General features: G+C 33.6%; 1 protein-coding gene across 2 annotated transcripts in view; it reads right to left on the bottom strand.

Moving 5' to 3' along the window:
* LOC123711977 (glutamate receptor-interacting protein 2) overlaps nt 1–24,870 on the bottom strand; it is a 199,393-nt gene that overhangs the window by 67,144 nt on the left and 107,379 nt on the right. Inside the window, exon 1 of one of the 2 annotated variants that reach the window (XM_045664875.1) lies at nt 3,067–3,200. The exons of the other annotated variant lie outside the window; for it this stretch is intronic. Coding sequence (XP_045520831.1) covers nt 3,067–3,157 — 91 coding nt within the window. The 5' untranslated portion in view covers nt 3,158–3,200. Of the gene's footprint in view, nt 1–3,066; nt 3,201–24,870 lie in introns of those variants that run through there. 2 annotated transcript variants of the gene reach the window in all.

The raw sequence follows: 24,870 nt of genomic DNA, 5'->3' as shown, positions 1-24,870 counted from the left end.
TCCAGAAATGCGTGTATACGTTATTATACTAACTACTGAACTGATTTTGAAGGTCTTTGGTTGAATTTCTCCTGAAGTTGGAAAATGACTCTAATAAAATATGAGGTCGATGATATGGTCTATGAACTTTGAAAATGCAGACTGTAAATGAATTTTATGAGGCCGAGGAAGCTTGGCTTATATAGATATAAAAAAAATCCACAATAGATAGAGTATTTTCAGTAAAACTTGAATAGTAGTTTTAGAATTAAACAGTAAGGAAAGAAAAAGGTAATATTTCGATATTTTTTTTTTTAGTTTCGATGCCATAAGGCTAACAATTCCGTTCACTCTTTTCTTGGACACTTAGTAGAAATTGTTTCAAAAAATCTTGACGGTCAGCTGGTACCACTTTTGGCAAAAGTGAATTATAATCATCAATTATGATTTTTATGTAGAACAGGGGGCAGAAGGCTCACCTGAAGTTATGTGATATAGCCAGTTGTCGGTAAAAAACTATTAGTTGTGGAATGATACAGGTGGTTTGTATTACCGCTTGACGTTCGATCAAGAAACTCACCTATAGGCATAAACGAGAACAACTTCTCTGAACACTCTCCTAAGTAATGCGGTAGAAGATGCAGAGAGGCCCCATATCTTTACGCCAAGGGATCAAGATAATAAAATTGTATTAAAGTATAGTTATATAATAGTTCTTTAAGTATATAAAATGGAAGAAGACGCCTGGGAAGATGCAAGAATTTGGAAGACTCCACTCCCTCGGAAGTCATGTACTAATATTAAACATAATGACATGAAATCAATGTAATCCGCATTATGTATTACTCGAATTAAGGATATTTTTATTTATATTCTTTTAATTAAGAGTCAATGAACAATAAAATTAATATATTCGGTCTGTCCAAACAGCGGAAGCGGCATACGCTCTAATAAAACAGACGTGCTTACAAATACACGCTATTTATAACTAGTTAGTATTTGAAAACCATTCACTGTTCTTAGCTACTGATACGAGATAGCTTCAGATACTATTTTCTAGTGAATTGCCATCTCGTTGTTACGTTTATAAATATTGCTCTGAAATTAGTACGAACCTTACGATAATTTTTCCCACACAACTTGTATATTATGTATTATATTCGTACGTTGCAAGGATCAATTTAGTTTCACAAGCTGGGGCAGCCGCAGAGCAGGTAGAAAATTATAATCGGCTCAAATATAAGAGTCATTCCTCCAACTTCGATTTTGTTCCATTTGGAGTAGAGACTCTTGGGCCATGGGGTTCAAGTGCATTAAATATTATTAAATATTTAAGTTGGTGCCTGGTGGGTAGTACCAGTGAACCTAGAGCTGGTGCAGCGAGGATATTCTGCCAGCGTTAAAGGTACACTGCAACAGGGATCATACTTTTTAATTTTCTTTTTATTAATTTTGTTATATTATTATTTACGTTACGAAAATTGTAAATACTGTATATTTGATTGTTCTGTTCCGGTTTTAAGAAACTACTAGTACTAAACAACCATAATAACATATATGATACCATCTTTACTGTATCATCATGACGTTAAGATGTTATATGAATCATAATTAAATAATAATTTAAGTAGTACATTATTCTGGTAAAGTAATCAACAGTCGCTGTTTTTTAATCTGCGGTTGACCATGGTGGGCTTTCTGCGACCTCTTCAACAAGTCGTTATATTTCAGTGAATTTATATAAAACCATAATGAATTATATATTTAAACTTTCCTCAAGATTCATACAATGTGTTGGTGAAAATCATTCACAAATCTGTTCGGCAAGTTTTGAGTTCATCGCGTTCATAGAAACAAAGATGCGACAGGGAAGTTCTTCATAATGGGTATTGATTTAGCTGGAATTTGTACTTCCTACCAAACCTATAAGGTATATCAAACCCAAATTCCGACTTTGATATACTTCTTCCAACATAGTGTTGACGTCGCTAATAAGAATGGAATTGGAAAGGCTATAATAAAATATGTGGTAGCCTGACTAAAGTCTAAAGGAATGAAATACTAACACATTTTAAAGCAGAGAAACCATATCTTGTAAATACTTGTGTCAAAAGGACTTCATTAGTTCATTACCTATAAACTGCATGGTATACGTGGTAAGCCTAAAATGTTCATATGTAAAGCCATGTAAAGCCTTGGAGGCGGTTCTAAACTTGAACAAGCCTTCATTAAGCTGAATTTACACTTGTGCCTTTGATGTTTCGCGATTTAAACTTAGAATACAATATTATCCGTGGGGTACATTTCAATTGATTGACTCAGTGTATGGCATAATATATAGTATACAGAGCCATACAAAATGAGTAATCATCGAAACTTATTTGTCTTTATATCAATATATCTATGACTTTATGTTTTGATATTTCTAAGTAACTGGTAATATTTTGTAAACATAATGAGTGGCGCTACAACCCTTTTTAAGTCTGAGCCTCAGATTTCTGTATCTGTTTCATGATCCATTGTAAATCTAATAGGCAAATCCACTGTGCCTGCCGACTATTTGTGACTAACGCCGGTTACCTCACGTTTTCCTTCAGCATTCCAGCGAATTTTAAATGTGCACATAGTAAATTCCATTGGAACATAGCCGGGGATCGAACCTACAACTTCAGGGATGAGAGTCGCATGTTGAAGCCACTAGGCCAACACTGCTGTCAATATCTTGTTACAGCAAGTGTTCTAACGATACTGATACATGAATGACCTACAAGTTTATTAGTTGGATATATTTGCGGTTTAGTTATCTATTTTATTTTGAAATCGAGATACGAAATATCGTTTGTTCGTGACATGATAAAAGAGGTCTAACCCTTTATCTATAAAGGCTAAATCAGTTATATTATCAGATTTAATATTTCATGTTTTCTGTCAAGCAGTTGGTGTTATGAAGGTCCATCGATATCATTTCCCTCTTATTATGCAAAAACCCGACCAGTCTTACAAAAGTATTTATTATTTTTACTTCTAATCAATCACACTAAAATATTACTCATTCATTAAACAATATAATAACATCGTCAAACTTACGTCTTTGATGCTTCGAGGGTACTTTCGGAGGTTTTCTAAAACCATAACAATGCACATCTTTCTCTTTATGTTTCACTTTGAAATTAAACATCGCACGATTCACATCACGGCCGCCATTTCAACATACGTGCGTACGCGCAGGCGTCTAGCGTGGGACTTTAGATCTATGATATATATAGATCGCGTCTGTCCCGTTTCAGTTTGGGATATTATGGTGAAATTTTATGATAGCATGGTTTTTCTTGTAAATACGCTATTGAAAAATCGCCATGAACTAGGTTTTGGTGGACCACCACCGAATGCTGAATGTGTCTTTGGTGGACACCTAATGTGGGATGTTACAAATTGTTCAAACCTACCTTCAAACTTTTAGTGGGGGGAGGGGTAACAACTCCTTAACAAACGAACCTATAATGATTAAGTTTTTTTTAAAGTTTACGTTATCAATATAATCGATAGGTATAAATTATGAAGATCTGTTCAGATATTTCTAGCAGTGTTGGTCTAGTGGCTTTAGTATGCGACTTTCATTCCTGAGTAGGTTCAATCCCTGGCTGTGCACCAATGGAGTTTTATACTATGTGTGCATTTAACATTTGCTTGAAGGGTGAAGAAAACCATCGTGACGAAACCGGCTTGCCTTGGACCCAAAAATTCGACTGCCTGTGACAGGCACAGGATTATCTACATGGGCGGCGGTTTCACTTAACATCGAATGAGCCTTCTACCCGTTTCTTTGTTGTATAAAAATATTACTTTTTAACGTTTAACATTTTTAATATGAAGGACTTAGTTTCTGGTGAGCGAAAGCTAAAAGAAGTGCAAGTTAAACAGCTCTGACGTAGCTTATTTCGGGAGCGCTATAAAATCTCCATTAAGCTCAAACTTTAAGCTTTAAACTAAACGCAATGTTTCGTGCATGATTTACGAACATCAACAAAGTTTTGCTTAACTCTTCATATGTGTACACGATAACTGTGTCTCCAACTTTCACTATTAAATAGGCCAAAGGAACTGTTTATATCATTTAGTCCCTATGGGACTTCGTACATGTTCGATAGATCTACTAATGGCGCGGGCTAGTGAATATATATACGTTTATATTAAAATTGTGTGGCTGATTTTATGAATACATAATATTTTCGTAATAGTTGTTCAAAATATCCTATCACAATATTTAAGGTACTTTCAATTGATGTCCGGTAGTCTTGGGACGGCCCTGTATAGAGTATACTGAAATTATTGTAAAATTGGAGTAACTATAAATAACAAACTGTATTTATTAGACCATAGCGCAAAAGCATCAAGAGATAAAATTGTATAAACCCAAAAATTTATAACCTATCAATCAAACTAACAATCAGTTCAATTACACCGTTTCAACAAAAGCACTCGTCTGTGTCATTTCATCACAAAGTTTAGACGGAAAGACATTGACGGCAATGTATTTCCGTCAAACGTGAAAAAAAAGAGTAAAATCACTCTGACTGAGTAACATAATCTATATTGTTAGTATTTTAATAATCTTTGTGATTTTGTACTCATTTTCAGTTATTGTTGAGTGAAGAGTGAATGATGATGGAACCCCAGTACAATATGTCAAAAGTCAGATCGAAATCATTCATTTCACACGTGACTACGAATTATTACCAAACCATTTAAAAAATCTCCTAACTGAGTGAACGGGGCCTAGTGGCCCTAGCTCTGGCCTAGTAGTTTTTTTCTACATTCTATTTTATGAAACACGAGTGCTATAAAAGAAAACAAATAACTTGGCGTTAGCGTAAATAACAATTTGTAACAAGGCCGTTACCGTGTAACGAAACGTAATTTGCCATATACGGGAATCTACTTCCGGGTGACTTCCGTCTTTAATTGGGGACAGGAAGAGACTATTCCAACCAAAAAAAAAAAACACAAAAAATATTGCTTCTGTTGTTTCGTGGTTAACAAATATAAAACAATAAAATTAAGTGTATACTAAAAAAAGGAAATATCTCTAACACCACAGTCTGCCTGATTCTATTAGTAGGAGGTTCCAGCTTCCTTACGTCATGAATGTGTATATACGAGTACGATAGACACATATTATATAGATTGGCGAAAAAGTCGTGAATCAAACGCACTTAGGGGTTAGATGGATCATTAGCTGCAAAAAAAATTTCTAGACGAGGTCCTTAAGCTCAACGCCTGCAGTTACCATTTAATTTGGGTTTTTTATAAGAAATTTGACTTTTTTTACTAATTTTTATTAGAATTCTATAAAAATCCTGTATTTTTTCCATACTATATACTAGATTGGTACTGGTGACTCCTAGCGTTAGACATGCTATTTATGGTTGTTTATTGGGTATATTGAAGATGATATTAAGTTATACGATACAAAAAAATCTCAAATAGAAAAAATTACCCCGTATTACAAGTTTTTGGTGCATTTAAGAGGGTTTCTGAAAAATCATTACATTAATTATACTAATATCTCTCTAAGACGGAAAAACAAAACAACGAATGTGAAATAATTGTTTTAAACGACAAATAAAACTTAATATTTCAAAGAAAAAACTAGTTTGTTATTGTTAAGCAAAGATGAAGTCTTTCCTTACTTCAAATATTTCCTTGGTGATGACCAAAGATGATATGGTGAGGTGAAAATATCGACATCCTCATAATTAGTTTAAACAATTCTTAGTTAGATAAAACCCGAAATATTGGCAAATTATGCACGTATTTTAGTTTCGTACGATGCACATGGAATAGTTGTAGAGGGGAATTAACGACAGCAATTATCATACGCTGAAAAGTTTAAATTGAATAAAAACATCGCAATTGCCAGGTTTTATTTGCTACTATAAATTTATTTTAATTCTAATTTTGTGTACTTCATAGAAATACTATTGCAACATAAACCTAATTACGCTTCAAGTATTATTTGTAAACATTGATTACGAAATCGGTCAAGTTGATTTGTTTCGAAACAAAATCTAAAATGTACCGCGGCCTGACTCCGTGATTCACTCAGGAAACAGGCGAAAATAGATTTGAAGTCTATAAGTCAAAATAAATTACGGTTGCCAAGCGGTTCGGAAGCTTTGAGAACAGCGGTTTTATCGTGAGGTTTTCAAAGTATTACAATGGGACTGCGTAATATAATTGAAAAATAAATTTTAGTTTCCGTTGGAATATACCTATTAATCGGTACCTCGTCACATGACGAGAGATAGCAGCTTGAAATGGACAAAAATAATTACAGAATCGCAACCACGAGATGGAAAAGAGAAAAGAAGAAGACAGAGAAAGAGATGGGCAGACAATATAAAGAAAATAGGAAGCACAACTTCGATAAGAACCGCTAACATTAGAAAAGTCCGATGCATCTTATGAATTAGATTAAGTTAGGTTATGTAACTTAAACAAGTGTTTGTATATATAATACTGGGTGTCAGTAATAAAGGCTTGATACTAATAATGATCTTTTATGGATTGGCTATTTATTGTCTTCAACGTGAGACTCCAACAATGAACTTTCTTTCTATGTACACAATTAACATTCACTCAAACGGTGAAGGAAAACATCGTGAGGATAGCGGCTTGCCTTCGACCCTTAAACTCAACAGCGACAGTCAGGCACAGGTGGCTGATGACCTTGCCTATTAGATTGACAAATAATCATGACACAGGCACAGAAATCTAAGGTCCAGACTTATAAAGGTTATAGCATCGCGGATTATTATAATTATATTTGTGGATAAAATAAGATTATTGCTTACTATAATATGTTTTATAAATTCAACATGTATAATGTTCAAAGATAATATAGCTAGAAAGTGGTTGTCCAAGTCGAATTATTTAAGAAACAACAATCAAAAACTGGTACTAGCTTAAGCAAAAACGTGTTTTAAAAAAAATAGTCTTCGGATAACGAACGGTATTGTAGGTAAAGCAACTTTACCACAACTTGAAATACGACACCGCCCGCCCAAACTATATGGGCGGAATGGCTCATGGGCAATGCGTCCATTAAGTACGTAATTAAAGTCTACCACACGTCCGGTCATTCTACGTCCCAGAGCATTGAGTAAAGGTTTCAACTTTGGAACATACAGCTCTTTAATGCACTTTAAACAAAGCGTTTTAATTCAATGTATTTATAATATATTTTATTTTGATATTACATAAATATAGGCAAATCCTATTTTTTACACCTTCTTTGATAATTAACTCAAACTCAAAATAACTTTTTTAATATAGGTAACCAAGTTCACGAATGAAAGTCAACAGAAAAGATGTTAAATTTATTCTAAATTAATATTAACTACCAGTTCTCATGTCAATGGCGTAAAGAGGGCAAGAAGAACTGGTAATAAACTCTCCGCCACTTTTTACTCGCCATGTTTGAAGTCATACAAATTGTTTGAACTCCAGCAAATCAATCCAAGGATTAGGATAAGATTAGGATAGGAGAATTTACGTATAACGTTTTGAATTTATTCAGTGCTAATTTTCTAATTTCGCTTAGGAGTTTGTTTTAAAAACGAATACAATTTCCTTATGGAGTGGTTTATCTTCTGAACTCCGGCTCATCATACCCTTTAGATTAGTATTGTTTCGAGTATTATACTGGTGAAAGCCACCATTTGTTCTAAAAATACTATTGGATTTAACCATCCGTTAATATTTATATAAGAAAGCTTTAAATAATACTTTACCATAAAAATATGTTTGATTTTTCTTGAATAGATTTAGCTTTAGATTACCTGAAAAGAAAGTTAACATGAGTATGTTAATAAAAAAATTAAAAAATATTTCTTGCAAACCTAATCCTTAAATAAATTACACTAATTTTATATCTATTTCCTAATTATTTTGCGGAAGGACCAGGTATCTCAGTTTTGGATGAGTTGCATCCAGCTTTATTAATTCATTAATAATCTAAACATTTTATTATCTTGCACTGACTGAAATAAACATAGGTATTTAAAATCAGAACAATCTTTTAATGGACAATTTTTCACGTCATACAACGCTTCGGTATCGTTCAAAATTTGCTCCTGTATATTTCCGCACGATACCTGTCCAACCGGCATAATGTTACCTCAACCGCGACTACAGGTCTTGTGTTACGGGTAATAGCGGCGTTGTTACCGTCAACTATGTGCCCATATAAGTGAAATGGCTCTGAATAATGCACTTAAACAATGCTTTTGACTTCTGTAGAGCTAAATGAACGGCTCTAGCTCGACCTTTGTTTTTGCAATTACTTTCTTTTATGACTAGCAAAGTACTTGGGCTCTTTAGTTGGGATAAAATAATACAAAGTTGTATTGCGTTAAGGAAAATGTTTTTGTTATTCTTTATGTTCTTGTGATTCCACGTACGGGCTAGGTGGACTTGGATAATGTTTGAACATTATTTCCAAGTCTCATATATGCGATAAGACAATAATAAAGTTCACCGTTAGGTATGTTATTTTTTATATAGATTGAATTTATGATTATTTGTTTTAACTGTAGGCAAATTAAATTATTTTAAACTAAATTAATAACAAGCTGTAATGTCCAAGATTAATTCCTGCAAATGCTTAGATCTCGCTGGGCCTAGCTGAGCGTGTCAGTTGATTAAACCTTTGGAGCAGAAACTTTTGCGCTGTGGGGTTCAAGAGAACAGGCGTTAATTAAAGATCTAAGTTGGCCTAGAACATAGAACCGGTAACCTCAGCTGCCCATACTCTATAACTTCCAATTGTGATTCTAACTTCAATATTCAGTTTTGTACCACGAGTTCACAAGTGTCCGTTAAGTTACCTACATTCATAAATTATATTTTGATTGTTTGTGACCTCAACGAGCAGCGTTCAGCAACTTTAGGACCGCTGCCGAGAAAGCCCGATTAGAATGCAGATCAGTAAGTGGAAATGGATAGGCCATACACTCCGAGGAGATTGGAAGCCGCAAGAAAAGCGTCAGCATGGCTGTCCCAAGTAAACCTGGCGTTGTACAGTTGTATAAAAGGCGAAGATAGACGAAGTACTTGGAGCTAAGTGAAATAAGAGGCTCAAGACGGAACGCGATGGATACTCATTTTGGACGCCCTATGCCCCATCTAGGGGTTATAGAACAATAAGTCATATTAGTACCATTTTATCTATTAACAAAATCAATGAAAATATGGTCAAATGTAGCTACGGATTGTCCGAACGACCAATCAGAATGATACAAATACCTTTAGTCTTTCATTTTATATTTTGAATATACTGAATTTGAAATAATAATGATTGGTAATTACTTATTACAAATCTTTTCTTATTACAACACGCACTGCAAGGATGTCCAGTTACACTGGTTATTGGGTTGCCTAATCCCAGTCACAGCCCAATCACAGTTTTGATATTAAATCGCATACACGTGAGCATGATGTAGATTAAAAATTGCAAAACATTGTAACCACGGAATGTATAAACAACTCTTTCTTGCTACAAAGCCTCAAGAGGCTAACCATTAAGTGCTCAACTCAGATCGATTCACTTGAGGCACAGTATAGTGTTGAACAGTTGGGCTATAAAACTACAATAATTTTAATACCATGTTTTTATATTCAATCGCTGCTACCAATAAAATAAGTGTGTATAATGAATTGATATCATTGGTATCATATCATGATGAAGTTGATAGGAGAACTAGGATGTCATGGAACAAATTCTGGGGATACAGAGATGTACTGAAGGCAGACATGTGTATATTACCATGTATTTCTTACGGTAGCCAATCATGGAAATTTGACTCGAACAGACATAGAAAAATAAAAACTTGTCAACGAAGAATGGAACGCAGTGTACTAAATTTAAAACTGAAGGACAAGATTAGAAGTACAAAAATTAGACCCGCCCTCTTCGCCCTCGATGGGCTCACGAGCTTTAGAAAGTTGGTGGAGAGGATTGGGATAAAAATGCTCAAAACAGAGAGAGATGGAGCCAATTGGAGTAGGCCTATACTCAATAAGAGATCCTTGAAAAAAAATATATAGATATATATTTTAAATGTGTGTATATTTTGTAAATTTTTCAAGGAGTAAATGAGGCTTAATTATTATTATTATTATCTATCACGTTTTTAATATATATGTCAATTAATGTTATTATTATCAAGAAATGTTTTGATGTTAGGACCCAGTCCGACTTGACCGTTCATTTGTACCGTTGCTTTGGTTAATCATTGTGATTTCTTCTATTACTTTATAGAATCATAATTTGATTTGATTTTTTTCGTTATTATGTTTAATAGATGGAAATAATGACTTAACTACTAATATTGTTACGCTCAAATAGAGCAGTGTAGAATGGGACAGACAGCGTACAGCGAACGTACTGATTCCGTATTCAGAGGAGCATCGTGGTGATGAGACGTTGGATCGACAGAATCTGGTAGATTGTGATTAAAAGTAAACTGCTTGTGCATTAAACCTGCTGCTCGTTATAATTTTAGCTAGTGACAAAAGGAATCAGTCTAAAGTAGGATCATTATTCGTGTCTCTTTTGTTCTTTACCCACATGGCGGCCATTAAACTGGCAAATTACGATGTCAATATCGATGGAGATATTTGTCCGACATATATAAACTTATTTAAAAACGACACTGTGCGTTTTTAAGGCTGTAATATTAGTAATGATTATGTATGTTGACGATGAGAGTAACGTAATCCGTTGCGGGTAAAAAATATTGGATATCTCCAAGTATTACAACTAGGCGACGCTTATAAACTAAGAAAAGTCTCATGAGAAATAACACTAGAAATGACAGAGCCTTGGGTCGTGTAGGCGTTTTTTTTAAGAATTACTATTCACTTTTCATCTGTGGCCTTTGTATTCATACCATTCAAGATACAAGCATTGTGACTGGGTATTACAGCGAACATGACGACTGTCCTTTGAAAAATCTAGGCCATTGTGTATCGAGGGGATACTTAATAACCTAGATTAATTAACTAGGGTTCTAAATGAGCTTAAATTATGTTTGCGTATCTAGCAAAGTAGGTGACCCATTTGGATGGGTTTTGTTATTTTTATAGCCAGCAGCATATAAATGATAGATTTTCAGTGTTGTTGTGTATATCTTGATAATGACTGTGTTAGACTAAATCTAGTCCAATTTAGCCCCAAGAAGACTCAAGTCGCTAAAAACACCATTTGTCGCTCGCTTAACATCGGAGTACTGGGCGTTGACATATCGAATGAAGCTTCCAAAAAGCTTGGTGTGATCAGCAAGGCGAGACGGTACTTGTCTCCGGGTCACTGCTTGCAACTCTATAAAGCCAGTTCCTTCCACTTGGCCGTATTCAACGAAGAGCGATTCGAATCGTCGACGACCAATCACGTTCCGTGCGGCTTGATCCCTTTGCTCTGGCTCCCGATGGCTTCGCGTAGAGAAGTCGGGTTTCTCTGCATCTTCTACCGCATTTACCATGGTGATTGTTCAAAGGAGTTGTTCGGTCTAACACCTGCAGCTGAGTTTCATCCTCGACGGCCGCCGTTCCTCAACTGAGCGGTTTTAAAGGAAGTTTCTGCCACTATGGGGAACCAGCTGCCCATTATGTATTACCGAACTAATTCAACTAAGGGTCTTTCGAGAAATATGCGTACTAATTCTTTCGAAGCCGGCAATTAGCTCGCGAGCCTTATAGCATTGAGAGTACGCGGGTATCCCACCCGATGAATCGGGGCTTAACATCAGATGAATCGGGGCAGACTATGAAAAAAAAAATAGTTTTGGGGAGAATTGAAGTAATTTACCTATGTTAACCACCGCTAAGCTATGGTCTGTATAAAATTAGATTAGATAGATTTATAATTTTGTTCAAAACCTCTCTTGTTGTTTAAAACCTCTCTTAAAATATGTGAATATGTGTGGCTTCTGACATATTTTAAGACTATGAAGTTCAAGACTTAATAAACTTGTCTGAAATGATTTACCGGCTGTTAGGCTGCCATAAGTTTGTAAATTAATTAATATGTGATAACTAATTATTTTAAAATGTTCTATAATATTTATTAATTACGCAGCACTATGAGCACAACGTATTATTTTATAAGAAGGGTTTTATTTATTTAACTTTACACTTAGTGTTAAGTATTGGTTTAAAAAACAATATGGAGGAGGGTTTTACCCTAAAACCATACAATACTAGATTTAACTTATTTTTTTTTCCCAATTTATACTCAACCAATAGTCATATTAACAGTTAACTAACCAATTTTTTTCATGGATTTTATTTGTTCAAAATGTGTTGGACACATGTACCTTACCTACTCTCACATATGTTTGCCAAACGTTGACCTACAATACAAAAATTAAAAACAAACTAGTAGCGAGCCAGAAGGCGAAAAGCAAAAGTTATTGAAGCCTTACGTTATGCCCTAAAACTGAAGTGACAATGGGCGAATGGGTAGAAACGAAACTGGGCGAACTATGAGTCCCGTATGTGAAAATCCTATACATTATTGACGTACCAGAGCCTGACTAGGAACGAACAGGGAATACATATGTATACCCTTAGTACCATTACTTGTCTCTTATCTCGTACTGCCCATGAAATACTATATACATTTTAAGCAAAGAGCGAAGCCCAAAACGTTTACAAACATAAAACTTAAACGCCAATAAAATTAAAACGATGAATAAAACTTACAAATTTATAGTCACAATACGGTCATAAGTCGATCATAAGGCAAAAGTTGCTATCGAATAATTTATCATACATAATATTGCTGCACGATTTTGACCCTTTTGCTTTTACAATAAAGCCCAGGGCTTACTAAAGGAGCTGTCACTGGCAAAAGCCATAAATTTTTTCCTGCCTTTTGAACCGACTCGTGTAAACAACGTCAATTCTGTTTGTTCCAAGTTGAAGCTTTTATAATATTTTTATGAAAATGGAATATTTAATTTGAATAACAATTTTACAGCGCTCAACATAAAGTTGATGTTTTTGACAATTCCGGGAAGTTTAATGCCCAATTACATGTTATAGCATTCCACAAGGCACCCGTCTAGTGCCATTATTATTTATGAGTTTCGAGTTTCATATAAACACTAGATAAAGGTAGGCAAATTCAATGTCCCAGTTCAAAGCCTTGAAAGTTAAACGCGTAAAGAACTTAAAGCAACAAACGCGAATGTCATAAAAACCAAATGTAACATGAAAAGCATTAAAAGATCAAAGCGGGTTATATTAGGGGGGCGTCAAAGGTTGCGTTATCGGAATAACAAGTATACAAAACGGTCGCTTATTATACATACTTTTATATTTTTATTTACTATATAGAGAAGAAGAGATGTCAAGACGAAAACTTTTAAGAGAATTACACAAAAGTATGAACGTCAAAGTTTATTAATGTAAATATTACTACACTAACTATCCTTTCACAACAAAAAATGAAATAATCTCGATTTGAATAAATAATTGATTTTTCGATGTCTTTACTCGGATGTAATAGACCCAAAAATAAATACAGAAAGCTAAGTGAATACTAAACCCATAAAGAAAAAATAATTATGCAACGCCGTTGAAAATAAAATATTTTTTCCCTTGTGACAAATACGTTGTTTAATGCTAATGAAATCATAAAAAAATATATTATTTAATTGTCAATTATTAATGTGTACAATCGTAACTATAAAAGTATTACGTACGAGTCATTAAATTCTATATTTGGTGTTTGTTTTTAATTCGTCTCACTCACAGTACACATTATCGACATATCTTTTAATCTTTACACAGAGAATGTGTGCTTAAAACGAGAGAACACAGAACTCATAAGTAACGTGCACCATTAAACAAAGCTCTCCTCCAAAAACGTATCCCCTCGAATTTTTCACGCGTTTTCCCCTAAGCTGATACTCTTGATAATTCAATGCATTAAGTAAATACCATTAGATATGTGTAAAGGCTTTTCCCATACAACGTTTAATGAGCAGTGTTTTAATAATAATAATTTATTTTTCTTTAAAATATTAAGTATTAACTGTCGTTTTTTTAAAGGTTCATTTCAGTTTTTTTTTGTCTATTATTGTACTTATGTTTTCTGGTTTATCAATGTTCATCTGAATCAATGAATGAATCAATCAGCTTTGGCTTTGTATATTATCTAAGTTTTTTCTTTTCTAATATGGACATGTGTTAGCTGTAAGATTACTTATAAATAAATAAGTAGTTATGTGTGATGAATATCGTATATGTGAAACGTCAATGTGATATACTTCAACACCCGTAACTAATCTAATTCCTGAATAGTGTTCAAAGTTCAATATTAATTACGTCTTAAAGCATATTAAATAACATTTATTTATAACATATTATGTTGCTATGACAGATATTAGTACAGAACGAAACGATTGTAAATTCTCTGTAAAAAAAATATACAATAGTGACACGATTGCTATTGAAGTTAACTAGGCGTTAAAGAATCGTTGGCCGAGTATTGGTTAACTTTTGAAAGCTATCTTTGATAAACTTAATTATTGTAGTAAATTGATTGAATTGTACAGATTGAGAGAGATGGAAAATGTAGTGGTGATACGATATTGTTCCGTTGAATTCGTGTATATTTATCCTTAAACGCTTACGTCTGATTTATGGTTGTGTCGAGCCAACTTTAGTCCATTTACATACTCGCATAGAACACAAATGTGTAACAACATTACTTTTTTTCTTTGAAATATTCGTAAGAGTATAAGACAATTTGTTAAGGAAAAACATTGTTGTGATAGTTGAGTTGTAATTTATCTCAAAAAGAGAATCAAGAGAATATTTTTAACTTCAAAAACCTAATAGAGATGTTTACCAATTTTAATTCTACACGTTTATATATTTTACAATTTTTAAGGACCGAGGCTGATCTACTACACTCTGGATCAATCAAATAAAGGCCTTGCAGGTCTTACCATGAACCATGCGTAGAGAAAGAAAGACAGGGTAAAGTGGAGGAAGTGTGTGGCGCCACTAGCAAGACCTTCAGAAATGAAGAGTGGGACTGAAGAAGAAGAATAATTATTAATAGATAACTTGAACGTCAGTCGTACAGCAAATGATAGGCGTAGAATGCATAAGAAGAGCTAACTCCTTTCAAACATTTATCAGCAGGGAGCATAGCGAAATAGAAGGATTAGCATTAAAGTCAGAACAAAATGCAAACACAGGGTTCAACGTGAAAGTGTATGGCGGTTGAAACATTTTTTTTAATGCACCAGGAGGCGAGTCTTTTTGAAACAAGTGATAATTGCCGCCCATAGACACCCGGAACGCTACGCTCTTTTATTCAAGCTCTTAAGTCGTATTGGTGTATACTCTACTGGTACCTGGTTTCACAGAAAGGCACAGAAAGTGCCTTAAAAGCTGCGTTGTAGATCTCTCGACGTCTACGACGAATTATTAGAAATTAACTTTTATGATTTTATTTCTGAAATAATTATGAGGATGTTAATATATTTCACTTTACCAAAGGAAAAAATAAAGTATGTAAGGAAATATTTAAAGAGGCGGGAAGACTTTGACTTCGTTTAGCAATAACAATTTAGTTTTTTCTTTGAAATATTAAGTATTATTTGTCGTTTACTTAACGTTAAAAATCAATTTTCTTTTATACTTTTTCTGTTTCATACATATTGTTTATCTATGTAATCTGTTTTCCTTTGTTTATTGTCTAAGTGTTATGTTTTATAATATGTATGTTAGTATGATTACTAATAAATAAATATAGTATTTTAAATTACAATCTTCTATTACGTAAACAATATTTTTTCATTCAACAGATTGAAACGAGCCAATATTAAAATCTACCCATAACTCATCAAATCCTCACATCTGAATCTGTCGTTTTATCATATTAAATCGTTTGTGAAGTCATAAACATGGTTTAAATATATCTGCAGAACATTATATCTGAAATACAGGCATCATAAAATATATTTCACTATATTACTTTTTCATAAAGCTTTAAAGCTTTTTACTGATTTAAAAAAAGAGCTTCAGTTCAACAATCAGTGCTCTAGATAAGCGTGTATAGCTGTCGGTGCTGGGCCTGGTCTGTTGATACCTTGGTTTTAGAGTGATGGAGACTAAATAAGAGAGTCCAGTCCATCTTCTCTAGAATATTAATTTTTATTTATGTAACAGGGGCCAAAAAGCTTATATGATTTTATGTGATACTGACGCCATAAACAGTCACATTGCCAGAGGGCATTGCCGGCCTTTAAAGAATTGATATGCTCTTTTATTGAAGGACCATAAATCGAGTTGGTTCGGAAATACTTTAGTGGACTGCTGGTACCACATAATGGTGGTGAAAACTGCCTTAAAAAACGCCCAGTTGTGGAACAACGTACGTCGAGTTAATAGAACTGGATCTTATGATTAAATTAAGATAAGCATATTAAATGCTTCCGTTGTACGACAAAATCTACGTTAAATTGCATTCCAAAAGTGACAGAAATGCTATTTTACACTAAGACAGCTTCATTGCATAACGTGTGAAGCACATAAATCTGATTCTGAAGCTCGGATGAATTTTAATCTCTTCAAAGCGATGGAATTCTATATTCATATGAAATATCGTTTTTGTTTCGTATTTATTTAGTCCACAGAATACAATATAAGAGATTAAATTTAAATTTTGTTAGTTTTATTCTAACAACAGACGTCAGAAGCGAGACATATACATATTTAGGATGATTCAAAATGTTGAGTCACTTTAAACCTGTATCACAAAGACCACCATGTACCACCAATACAAGTACAAGTTGATAAAAATAACAATACCACCAGTTGTACTTGTGGTGGTACAAGTTGATAAAAATTTTTATATTAAAACTAGCTGACCCGGCAAACGTCGTTTTGCCATATTATTTATAGGAAACATTTTTTTAGTTCATTAAAAATAACTATATGCTGTAATAAAAATAGGGGTTGATCGTAGAGGGGTGACAATTAAGGGTTGTATGTTGTATCATTAAAAAAAATAAAAACAAAAAAATTGTGTAAATAAAAATTTGTGATAATGTCCCCCTTATCACTTAGGGGTTAGGAATATAGATAGTAGCCGATTCTTAGACTTACTGAATATGCATAAAAAAATCAAAATCGGTTGAGCCGTTTCGGAGGAGTATGGGAACGAAAATTGTGACACGAGATTTTTTTACATATAGAGATGATTATAGCCTTGAGTACACACCGCGTTACCATTCTTAACATGAAAGGCACACAATTGTGAGTCGTAAGGATATGGAGAACATTTGTTTGGTAACAATAAGAGAGGTGACTGATAATAACTACTAAAACTTTGCCTTTAAAATAATTCCCAATAAAAAGAAAAAAAATATCTGTATTTTGAACTATTTAAGATAATAGACTTTAATTTATATCATTGTATAACAGGGGGCAAACGGGCAGGAATGATGTTAAGTGATACCGCCGCACTTGGGTACTGTTATTACCGAGGGGCTCGCGAGTGCGTCGGTGGCCTTTTTATATTTGGTACGCTCCTCTTCTATCTTCAAGCACTCTAAATCTAATTGGTTCAGAAATACTTCAACTCCTTCCAAATCGTGGTGGTGCGCGGCAAAAACTGCATCAAAATGCGCTCAGATTGACAGCAGATTGCATTTGGTTATTTTTTAAATGGGCCTTATGTGCTTGACATACCCTCAAGTAAGGCGTGCCTGAAGCAGGTGTTTTAACTTAATTAAAAGCAATGCCTGTGCTTTAGTATATAGAAACGATCGCTATTGGATACAAATTGAATTAACTAACTTTGAGCGCAGTTTGCCAAAGTAGATTCAAAACAGTATTTTCTCGTAGTTGAGAGCGTAAATAGAGTAAACATCCATAGTCGTGTTTAGAAGGATTCTGATCTGATACTAATACAGTTTATAATGTTAGAGGTACCAATTTATGAAAAAAATATTTTCACACTTCGCTGCAAGTATAAAGGTAAGCGCAAGTAGTGCAAAAATACATAAGAAATATAATTATTTAGATATAACATATGTAATATTTAAAAAATGAAAAGGACTTATATAAGGAAATATATAAACCTTTGTTTAAAATATAGGGTAAATTCTTCCTTTGGTATGCGTAGGTATAAATGTATAACATTTTAGTATTCAATATTAATCAAAACAACTACCTAAATATATGAAGGTAGTTAATAGTTAAATTTATTCGAAATCATTAAATTTTTCCTCTTCTAAATTATAATGAATAATTAATTATTCTTTGTCACAAAGGAAATTTCAATTCGAGACAGCAGAAAATTCGACTATAAATCAAAGTGTTAAAGCAGAAAATCCCTCATACAGGCTGTGTCGTTAGTTTTTAATAATCCTTTGAAAAATTGAGACGTCAATTTTTATTAATAGCGAAACTGTTGAATATATTTACATAATCGGGCTGGTTTTTGCATAACCCTACGTATCGATGTACTATTTAAAGTATAAAAATCATTTTTCTCTATACTCTATACTGTAGATCTGTGCTAGTTAAATAACGAGACATACATTAATTCATTATGTATTAACGCAATCAATAACTGATCATGCAGTAGAGGAAGACATCGTGAAACTTCCAGATGGGCTACTAACTGCTTAAAAACGGCATCACACTTATAATCCTGACCGCCTACTTTGCTATACTGATAACATATCAAGTACGGGACTCGATTTAGTAAGATTTAACATAATAATTTAGATCTAAACCAAATAAAATTGATTCATAACTAAAAACAGTTATGAACTTCTCTTACTGTCAATTGTCAAATCTAGGACGAGACACTCTCGAGCATTCGTTATAATCGTCAACTATTTTGTTTTTAAAATGCTTAGAAATCTTAACTATAATTCCAATCATATGTAATGGCCATGGCACGCCCTTACATTGTGTAGCATCAAACACACTTAACAAAACAGCAAAGGTTTACCGTTGCTTAACGATTATTCATAGCAACAACTTTTAAAAAGCAACGTAGTACGAAAAATCGTTATTTCGGGCAAAAGCTGACAGTAAAATTCTTGTTATTGACGCAGGACATAAATCAAAACTCCTATTGATATGTCGGTGACATTGACTTTATTACGACTCCCTCGTCATGTCATTTTCGTTCTTCAATTTTTTCGTAATTGAAGGCTTTCGTCCGATTTTGTAAAGGGTTATACATGTGCATATGCTGTATGAGTTCGCCAACGTATAACGGGTGATATTAGTTTCTATTTTAATTTTGGCTTAAGTGATTTACAAGTCTAGAAATTAAATTTTTAACATTCATTTACGGGCGTTTTTAAATAGTGTATATATGTAATGCCTATGTTACCCAGTAAGCAGTTTCGGCCTAGTAGCTTCAGCTTGCGACACTTATCCCTGAGGTCGTAGGTTCGACCCCCACCTGTACATCAATGGATTCTTCTTTCTAAGTACGCATTTGATTACTTGCCAATTAGATTAAATAATTATCAGATACACTAATCTGAGGCCCAGACCTAAGCAAAGCCTGTAGCGGCACTAATCTAGTTATTTTATTTAATGTTACTCAGAGTTAATGTAGCATTATAATGGTGAACAAAATTGGAAATCTTTGTCGAGTTTATTCGTTACAAACACACAAAACTGAGTATTATTTTTTGTGTGTGTGCATTTTATGTATACAAATCCTAGCGGATTTCCCACAATTTCATAATTTTAATTTAACTAAAATTATTATTGTATCAGACACCTCATGTTCGGCAGTATTAAAAATGAATTATCCATAGAAACTCGCTAAATTAAATATAATTATAACTAACGTAGTTAGAAGCTACAAAGCATTATTGCAGATAGTAGTGCCGTGCTAACGAAATTAACTTTTTTTCCATAAAAAGTTTTCCAATTAACAAAGTTGTTCAGATATTACGAGGATTTATAACTACAATAAAATGAAAAATGTTTTTATAGAGATCGTAGCCCTCTCCTGATGTTTGAAACAACGTTTGACCATTCGTTAAATTTATTCCATCAAAAATATAAATAAATAATTGTTTCAAGTTGGCATTTAGCGTTTAAGCTATGGTTTAAGTGGTACAAATATTTAAAAAAAACGCACATATTAATTATCATAATGTCATAATAATTAAGTTATTAATTTTTTTTAATAATTGTTGTCAAAACTTAACTCTCTTCCACGCTTTAAATGCATATAAACAAAACATATATGCAAGTTTTGCAGGAAAATTAAACTAAATATTTTTTTTTAAGTAATTGGAGGCATACCTGATGTTAAGTGATACCGTCGTCTATAGACACTCATATACGGATGGTATTTTGTGTTCTGCCTTGACGTCCTACAAGCTGCAGGCATTAATCCGAACAACTCCTCTGACCACTCTCCTTGGTAAATGCGGTAGAAGACGCAAAGAAACCCTACATCTCTACGCAATGCCAAGGGATGCCAAAGGACTCTAAAATTTGCAAAAGGCTGACAGAATTTATACCAACTCGTGCAAAATATCTACAAAATATAACAATATTAACTTCCTCACATGTAAAATTCTGGAAATACATTTTTTTTTAACAACAAGTATTGTACGATTCCCTATATTTCCTGCGCCCGTAACAATTTTATAGCAAATATTTTGTTCATTCACTATTTTATTCATGAATTATAAAATTCTATTTATAAAATATTTTACAAAGTCTAGTAAATGGCGCTCTTGTAACGTCCTGATGAATACCCCATACTTCGGGGTAATAAAACATATCAACGCTGTCTCAAAAACAAAACAAAATGTAGTACATGACTACTAATATATATAATAAGTTGTAGATTATTCAAGTAATTATGAATCAACTTCAGACGAAGAATATGATCGGGGTTATAACACAGAAGGCAGAAGATCACGCGGCCGTTTATGGTTGATAACACTCTCACTCATTGTCCTCAAAACTATACGCGCCGGACATAAACCGATAGAAACAGATTGTTCGCTCCAGATGTTTCCTGGCTGAACTCGACACTCAGACATGAGCTACTGACTGAAAAGAGAGAGAGAGCATAAATCAAAGACAATATCGTTTCTGTTTTTGTTCATTTTATAGGTAAGCTAAAAATGTCGTCACATGACTGCACAAGTCAAGTGGTCTAACGGGATTGTAAAACGTTACGCTTAAGATTTCATTCCGACAGAAGGCCATTGCTCATGTGTACACATTTTCAATACCTTACAGACATCTATGTGTATGTTTGAATGCAGTAAACTCAAAAGCATCTGAAAGGAGTCATGAAACTAAATAGAGACTCCTGAGAAATGTATATAATTCGTTATAGTTTTCTGAAAATGAAAACAATTATGGCTGAAGAGGTCGAAAAAATCTAGGTAAAATACACGAAAATACAGTCAAAGCTGCGGGAGTAGGCGGCAGCTATTTACGATAAAAAAACACTCGCTCATTAAAAGTGCACTTTTAAAATTGCTTCCATACATACAATACATTAAGCGCAACTCGCATTTTTATCATAATTCAAAGTAGGTCAGTTAAATTCAACTATTAGTCATGTTTATTGCAACTTATCATTCTTTTTTATGGCTTCGCTGGCCGTATTTTAATAAGAAAACGTTGTTTTTGTAAAGATCTTGGTAACAATATTCAGTTCACTGGTTCATTCGTAAGTACAATTTACCTCATTTCTAAGACAACTATATCTCTGGAATTACTCAATCTCGCTTCATACATTCAATCAAATCAATACAAACTCATTTTCCCCATTTCATCCGATCGCAAGACAAAAGGCAAAATTTGATTTAATATTGATATATGGTACATTTAATTTGGGCTTTTATAAGATAATAACGAGTGCCGCTTCAATCCTTGGCTTGCCTTAGAGTTTAGTACGTATTTCGTAATAATTTTATTTAATAGGCAGTTAGAAGTCCATTCTTAACCAACTAAAGATTACCATAAGACTGTCAACTATCATTTACAAACGGGTGCGTGGCTACTTTGTCCATATTGCCAGGGGAGGACTATATGGTCTCGTAAAGAGAGGAGTGATGGCCGGAGATGTCGGGTTCGATCACGTACACGTTGGTGTCCGACCAATGTGTACGTGTACGTGTGAAATAAGAACAATTATTATGGGTTTCAACATCCTTAAGGCACTGAGGAAAGCTGAGAATAGAGTCAAGTAGAGGCAAGTTGATGTATCCGTTAGGTCTTTTCACGCACACACGGCACGGCCTTCAGTAATAAAGACTACCAAGAAGATTGATAAATTCCCAAAAATTTCATTCTCGATTATTGTTTCGGCTGAGACACACCCTATAACCACACAATTTCAAAATCCTATCCAGGAAAATTTTCACATAAAATTTATAAGCATTTAATAGCAGCGCACGCAAATCGCGTAGATTGTGTCTGAATTGCCTTCAAAATTGCCGAAAGATTCTCAAAGATAAATGTAATGAAATACATTTACGTAGAACGCTGTGTTCTAACAATTTTCGTATCCCTTTTTCCTGTCTTAATACGTGCGATTTAGATCATTACAGCCTCACTTTTGGAATATATAGAAGTCCCTCAAGTTTATTTATACATATGTATTTCAGAAGACATATGTTGGGTGTCGCTATCTTTTAAATATCGCTTAAAGATGTCATGTAGAACATGGTGTAATGGTTGCAGCTCCTCACATACATTTCGTAAAACGTGGCGATTAAAAAGGGTGGCAAAGAGTTTATTGCCAGTTCTTCTCTTCCATTCTACGCCCTTGATTTGAGAACTGGCAGTAAATTTGAAATTAGAATCAATTAATATGTATTTCTTTACTGACGTTTATAAGTGTACATTGTATTTGAGATTCCCGAAGAGATTTATTCGTATTATGGTGTCGTGTGTGTCGAAACATGCCCAATTTAGGGATAGTGTTATATATACAGTGTATATAGAGTTCAGTTATATGCTTTTACTTTTTGTTCTGATTAATTATATTAATTTATGTATGAACAATAAGTTAGAGAGGCTGTACCTCTCTATCTTATTGTTAAAAATATAAGACGATAAAAACATCTTTTTCGCTTCTAATTTTTGTCTTTAATTTATTATTACCTAATATTTTAGTACATTTAACATCTAGATATATTTTCACTATAAAATAAGTAACAATAATTAAATCATATCAAAAGAGTCTCATTTTTGAAGCTACAAAATTTCGAAACGAAAACCTGTTTTCCATTGAAGAATCGATCACCCCAATTGTTTTTATTCAGTTCACAAAAGCCTAAAGAACGTTTAAAAAGAGCTTAACAAAAATATCCAAAGTTTTGGGAACTTGGCCTGCGTCCAGGCCCCCACCTTTCGGAACCCCGCATTGTGGCGCGAAGTTCGATGCCAAAACGCATCCTTTAATGCTTTTAAATATTAAACGTCCCACAACATTTCCTTTATACATTATTAGAATAGTTTTACCAAATTGCGAGACTTGGAATATGCCAAATGTATATCATATACATTTGGCATTATCGTTTAATCAGGTTACATGAAACTAAATACAAGCCAAGTAATACGTATATAAGTGGTAAGTCAGTAAGTTTGAAAAATGAAGTGAGCGTTACAAATTCTTAGAATAGTCCCTCAGTGTCAAAGAAATACTGTTTTAAAAACTTAAACAAAAATCTATATATTATTTCCAATGAAAAAATAATTTTGGTAATACTTAGAGTATGGACTGGATCTCCAAGTATACTAGACGGACTCTGTAAGTGAGTAATTTTATCTTTTTGTTTGTTGCAAATGTTTTATGGAAGAAAATAAAGAAATGATTATTATTATTAATTAAAATTAGTATATTATTTGTAGCGGAAGTGGTTCTTGAACCTTGTATGGCTTATAACTGTCATAGTCAGCGAGACAATGTCATAAATTCGCATTTAATACCATTAAAAATTATTAAATATGTTTTACCTAAACCTGCCTATTATCAAAGTTATAATCTCCATAGAGTTCCAAAATCAAAATACTTCATAATACGCGAAATTAATTTTCCAATCGACAACAACGAACGTCTAATGTTAGCCATATAGTTTTAAATTGTTACTGTTAAAATCACTTTTTGAGAGTCACTAAAGCTATGTTTATATCCCAGACACCAGAACTGCAGCAATAACTCACCAAAAAGGTTACGAGTCCAATATTTTACACTACAACTTCACAAAGCCGACCATAAAACTTTAAATTATCCGACCTCTAAACAAAATGGACTTCTAATTTATGATAAGAGCGAAAACAGCTTCAGAATAGCGTATGAATAAAATTTGAAAATGAATAGCTTATATTTTAAATACATAACATTTTATGGAGAATTTGACTGCGTATTTTCTTAGTGTTAAGATTAGAGAATTAAACTCACTTCCAAAAGCCTTCTTAAAAAAAAAAGGATAAACCTTTAGGCGCCGATTTTAATATGTTTTCGATAATGACGGATTATATAATCAGTACACAATATCAGGGATAGGCGTAACTTTAGAACTAAATGACGTAAAACCAGTGGCGCTACAACCTCCAAGTCTTCGCTTCAGATTTCTATCTGTGTCGTGATCATTTTTTTATAGAAATTGATCAGCCTTCTGAGCCTAAAACACACGCCTTAGTTCTAAGGCACGTCGTTTTTCTCGCGACATTTTCGTTCACAATACACGTAGCACATAACTTTTAAATTGGTCAAACAATATAACACAAAAAAATATTGAATGACAATAGGTATTTTTTTCTACTCAGCAGTGTGCTTAGTGGCTTCAG

This window comes from Pieris brassicae, chromosome 7 (assembly GCF_905147105.1).
Source record: "Pieris brassicae chromosome 7, ilPieBrab1.1, whole genome shotgun sequence".
Classification (NCBI taxonomy): domain Eukaryota; kingdom Metazoa; phylum Arthropoda; class Insecta; order Lepidoptera; family Pieridae; genus Pieris; species Pieris brassicae.
Note: the sequence above shows the minus strand (reverse complement) of the source record. Positions and strands in the feature narration are given on the sequence as shown.